At 40.3% G+C, this 5,322-nt stretch overlaps 1 protein-coding gene across 1 annotated transcript; it reads left to right on the top strand.

Annotated features, from left to right (window-relative positions):
* The first annotated feature begins 890 nt into the window (after positions 1–890).
* Positions 891–3,022, top strand: LOC137745449 (transcription factor MYBC1). The gene is made up of 2 exons (XM_088681850.1): positions 891–2,183; positions 2,585–3,022. Exon 1 carries the CDS (start codon positions 1,226–1,228, stop codon positions 2,174–2,176), a length of 951 nt encoding a protein of 316 aa, XP_088537976.1. The 5' UTR covers positions 891–1,225; the 3' UTR covers positions 2,177–2,183; positions 2,585–3,022.
* The last annotated feature ends 2,300 nt before the right edge of the window (positions 3,023–5,322 follow it).

The raw sequence follows: 5,322 nt of genomic DNA, 5'->3' as shown, positions 1-5,322 counted from the left end.
GAGATAGTTGAGTAAGTAACTTCTCGCGTTAACCATTATAATATAATTTTACCTATTTTATTTGCCTACAAAGGAGATGATCTAACTATGCTCGAAATCGCAAATCCAATGTGCCTTTGTCCTAAGAGGAACTTGTAGAAATGGTTATTCAATCTTAATTCAATTGGAGTAATGGTCTCTCAAATGAAAATTCATGACCATTAGTTCCTTAACTCATTAAAACATGCAACTATGGTCATTTTTGTCAACTTTGGTAGAACTTCTGTAAAAATAAGTCACATGCTACGCACGAAAAACTGAATCAAGAGACAAATATGGAAAACCAAATGAGAAAAAAAAGGTAGGTCAACTTTAACACAATTGGAGAAATGATCTCTTAACTTTAACCAAATTATAGCAATCCAACATGACTCATTTTGACGGAATTCTGACGGAGTTGTGAAAAGGATCATAACTGCATATTTTGATGAGTTAAGGGAGCAATGTTCATGAAATTTTAGTTGAAGAACCATTTCTCCAATTGGATTGAAGTTGAAAGACAATTTCTACAATTTTCTCTTGTCCTAAGGATGCGAGTAAATTGTGTAACTCACCATAAAGAGCGGGTAATTAAGTACTACTACCACTTGCTCTGGCTGGCTATGGAATGACAGGAGAGCGTCCATCTCGACAATCTCGCGCACTACAAACTAAGGTAAGGTAACAATGTATATTAAGCTCTAACAATAATATGATTTAAATTTGTTTTTGATGAGAATCGAACTTAAAAGCTCTTATTTATAAATAAAAAATAATATTATTTGACCGTAGTATTAAGAGTATAAATAAGAAACAATGTCAAGTCTAGATCTTTGGCTTCTTGTAACACTCACTATCTCTCCTCCAAATCCGGAAAATAGAAATAAAAATAAAAAATAAAAAATAAAATAAAAATCAGGAACAAGAAACAAAGAGAAAACAGGATCCACCTCGAACCTCTCTCCTCTTTCCTCTCTCCTCCGTCCTCCTCCTAACCTCATCAATCATCAATCAATCCCAAATCCAAATCCCTCAACTTCTCTCTCTCCTCTACCATACAGTAGGCACTAGCAAAGTAGCAAAAGTGAGCTGCTGTGAGTCTGTCTCTTAGAGATCCAAGGAGGAGGCGATCGGATCAATCATCCGAGGCCTCACCCACTCACTGACTGCGTGACTGATTTCCCATTGAATTGTATTGAATTGAATAATGAGGGAAGATGATGAGTCGAATTGGTTCTCAAGGTGGGAAGAAGAGCTGCCTTCTCCTGAGGAACTCATGCCCTTATCCCAAACCCTTATCACTCCTGATCTTGCCCTCGCCTTTGACATCTCCCACCAACACCCTCCTCCTCCCCATTCCCAATCGCAACCCCAACCTCAACCCCCCCACACACCCCCTCCCCCTCCTCCTCCTCCCAATTCCCTCCCTCCCGCTACCCCCACCCACCCCAACTCCTCCGCCGACTTCGCCGACTCCGCTGACTTGGGCTCCGGTGCCGCCGGCGATGAGCCCGCCCGTACCCTCAAGCGCCCTCGCCTCGTCTGGACCCCCCAGCTCCACAAGCGCTTCGTTGACGCCGTCGCCCACCTCGGCATCAAGAACGCCGTCCCCAAGACCATAATGCAGCTCATGAGTGTCGACGGCCTCACCCGCGAGAATGTTGCCAGCCATCTGCAGAAGTATCGTCTTTATCTCAAGCGGATGCAGGGCTTGTCTGGAGGTTCTGCAGGTGGTGCCGGCGGGGGTGCCGCTGGCTTGGCCGCCTCTGCCGACCCCGCCACCGATCATTTGTTCGCCAGCTCCCCAGTTCCGGCTCATTTCCTGCACCCGCACCCTGGGGGCCGGCCCAATTCCGAGCATTTCTTGCCGTTTGTGCCGGTGGCTCTGCAGCAGCACCACCATCACCAGCAGCAGCAGCAGCAGATTGCAGCGGCAGTGGCAGCCCATCCGCAGTACCACAGGCAGGTAGGGCATTTTGGGTCGCCACCAAACGGGCAACTTGAGCACCCATTCTTGGCGAGGCAGTCGTCACAGCCGGTTCATAGGATGGGGGCACCGCTGCACAATTCAGTGCCAGGCTATGTAGAGGACTTGGAATCAGCAAATGCAACTGGTGGCAGGAAAGTTCTTACTCTATTTCCAACTGGGGATGATTGAATTTTGGGTAAATGTCATCACTTTGTTCCTTTTTCTTTTTTTCTTCTCATTCCATCTTTCTACCGCTAAGTTCATTTTAATTTCTGGGTCATGTGAAAATTGGTGTCTAGTTGTATTTGTTAGAGCTTTGATACACTAGATTCCCTTGTTGTGTTAGCGGGTCGTTTGGGCTTCAGATGAGATCTGGGAATCCTTTTTGCAGATCCAAAATTTCAGGTTATTATTCATTTGTTGCCTCGGGGGTTTGTTTCGCTATCCTTACGAGTTGAGTAGTGTTAGGTTTTCTCTGGAGTGCTACTTGTGTAAGTATGTTGCTGGTTGCAGTCTCTAATCTATATCTGGGGGGATAATGATTGTGATATCATTCGAGCGACATTAATTCAAGCTCTTCTTTGGTAAAAATCGTAGTGGTATGATGATGGTCGATGAATCCAGCTTTCTTAGACGTTCATTTCTACCTTGTTATATAAGGTATCAACTGGGTTTTCTTTCAACTCAGTTTTCTTGCTGGCAAGGCTTTCTTATTGGTATGGCTGGTAGCCTGGTAGGAGTGGGAGAAGCAACAGTTGACTAATTTTGAGCTTTGCAAACGAGGATAAATAATGCTAGCAAGTGCTCCTTAGGTTCTCTAGATATCTAAAGATGCAGTTGGTAACTGTGTTTGAACACATTTGGCACCGCTTTTCTTGGCTTTTGGGAGTTATGCCTTGTATCTCTGAGTTTAGTATCATATAGAGGTAAGTTTTACTTATTGTGTATGTTTCTGGACAACTTAAACCCCCTGATGCTAGGGGTCTGTTGAAACAATTCTGATTTTATTACAAGGTTATCTTAATTCTGCCTCTACATCTTTCGTTGGTGCTTTATTAGGGGTCTGTAATTTCTTTCCGTCTCCGTTGTAATCGGGGTGGTGGATGGAAGGTGTTTTATGAGTGCAAGCTTCTTTCATGAGATAAGGAAGAAATTACAGCTGTTGAATGGAGGTAAATTCACATCTGAAACTCTCCTTTACACCCCATAACTCTAACTTAGACAGGTACATCAATGCGTGATATTTCAGAGTTCCAGTCGTATGATTTATTAGATTGTTAAAACCAAATGTGACGGTGAACCTCTGAGAAGCTTGAATTATTAACTGGTGCTTCTTTACTCCCCTTGGTATGCTGCAACTTCCATGAATGCATGTATTCCTTCAGAAAAACTTCCGTGGCTTGGCTTGTTGATCCGCTGCTCGTTTATGTGTGGATTCTTTTTCACACAGTTTGATGCTATATATATTTCAGAGTGCTTAATTAAAGAAAGAAAGAAAGGTCTTGGCCATTGAGTGAAACCGCCTTGAAACCATCATGTTTATAGTTTAGGTACCTATGGAAAAGTCAACCAAAATAATTCTATAAATACTAAATATAATTCACAATAATTACATGGTTGTTGCACAATCATAACACGATTTTTCGACTAATGTTGGAGCCTAAAAATATCACTTACAAGCCCAAGCATGACCCAAAGCTCAATCATTGTGAAAGCGTCACAAGCCAAGCTTTTATCTATGCATAAAGTACGAAATGAAGAGTATGCAAATTTATAAACATGCCTGCCAATAAACAATACCTTATTGAACGCCAAGGCCGTACAAATCACAAATATTTATCACAAGTCACGCCATGCATACGCCACGCTTAAATGAGCTGAAGTCACTTAATAGAGCTTGCTGAGTGGTTTGTGATGTGAATGGTTATGGAAGTTCACTAGATCTACGTGGAATCAGAATTGTGGAAGACTTTTGGGCTGCTTGGGCCTAATTTAATTGTGTATACATAAAATTAAAAAAAAAAACCAATAAACTCACACAACAAAACATAATTGAAGATGAAAAAGTTGTACATGTTGTTTAGGGACTTCAAATTTTTCGATGACCGGAAAAGAATTTCGGCCACAATGATGGTGGTTGACGACAATTTATGGCACTACCACCTTGGTAGAATGTCGGTCATGTGCAATTTGGACAAAAATAGAAATGTCTTTGTGCTTTATCCAAATAGAATGAGAAGGGAGTGGTGGTTGAATGAGGATCCTATCCAGATGCTCTTTGTGAGGTTCTTAGGGATTCTCAAATCGTGTTCGTTTATTGTACATTGTGCGATCAGAAATCATTTTAAATATTTTTATTTAAAATTAAACATGAATAGTACTTGACAAAAATTGGTCGCATGATGTATGATAAATGAACACGATGTGGAAATCCCCGGGATCCTCACAAAGAAGATCCGGAGAGGATCCTCATTTGTGGTAGTTTTCCTTAAAGTTATATTTTCCTTTAAAACCTATATTAAAATTGATATTTAATCTAAATTTCCTTTTATTTCATTTGTGTTTTCATGTTTCTCACTTTAAGTTGTAAGCCTAAAAATACATGTATTTTTAAAGCAGAAGAGAGATATAAGTTGTTTGAATTATAATATTGAAACTTGAGTTGTAAGCTCATTACAAATGCCTTGCTCTTGTTTAAGAGTTGTTACTTTATTTATAGTTGTCTACGTTGTAGGCTAGTACTAGAGACATGGTTTGTGGTTTTGAGGTCTCCCCTCACACTTGAAGATGGTGGATCATATCTATCTCTCATATCTATTCATTCTAATTCACATTAGTTCTAGAATTTTATTTCCCACCACGTTGCTCCCTGAATTAGTTGGTATCAGAGCGTGAAATGCATGCATTTTTTGAGATATAATACATGTATTTATAAGCCTATAAATATATGTATTTATAACACAAAAAAGAGATGTAGAAGTTGTTTGAATTGTAATATTGAAATTTGAGTTGTAAACTTATTTTAAGTGTCTTACTCTTGTTTAATTTATATTAATTCCAACATTTTATTTCCCGCCATGTTGCTCCCTGCCAAGGTTCTAAAAGACGCTAGACGCTAGTCAGGCGGCGAGTTGGGGTCTAGTGCCTAGGTGGCTAGGTGGGGTCTAGGCGGGCGCGTAAGCGGACTAGGCGATTTAACTAAATCCATTATATTTCATGTAAATAAGTGTCTATTTATACTTAAAATATATATAATTTCATCATAAACTACAAAATAGAATGACACATATATTATGAAGTACTGGAACATAATGAAAAAATGGGGAACAAGCATA

Source organism: Pyrus communis, chromosome 12 (genome assembly GCF_041283825.1).
Source record: "Pyrus communis isolate YQ-2024b chromosome 12, ASM4128382v1, whole genome shotgun sequence".
Lineage (NCBI taxonomy): Eukaryota > Viridiplantae > Streptophyta > Magnoliopsida > Rosales > Rosaceae > Pyrus > Pyrus communis.
Note: the sequence above shows the minus strand (reverse complement) of the source record. Positions and strands in the feature narration are given on the sequence as shown.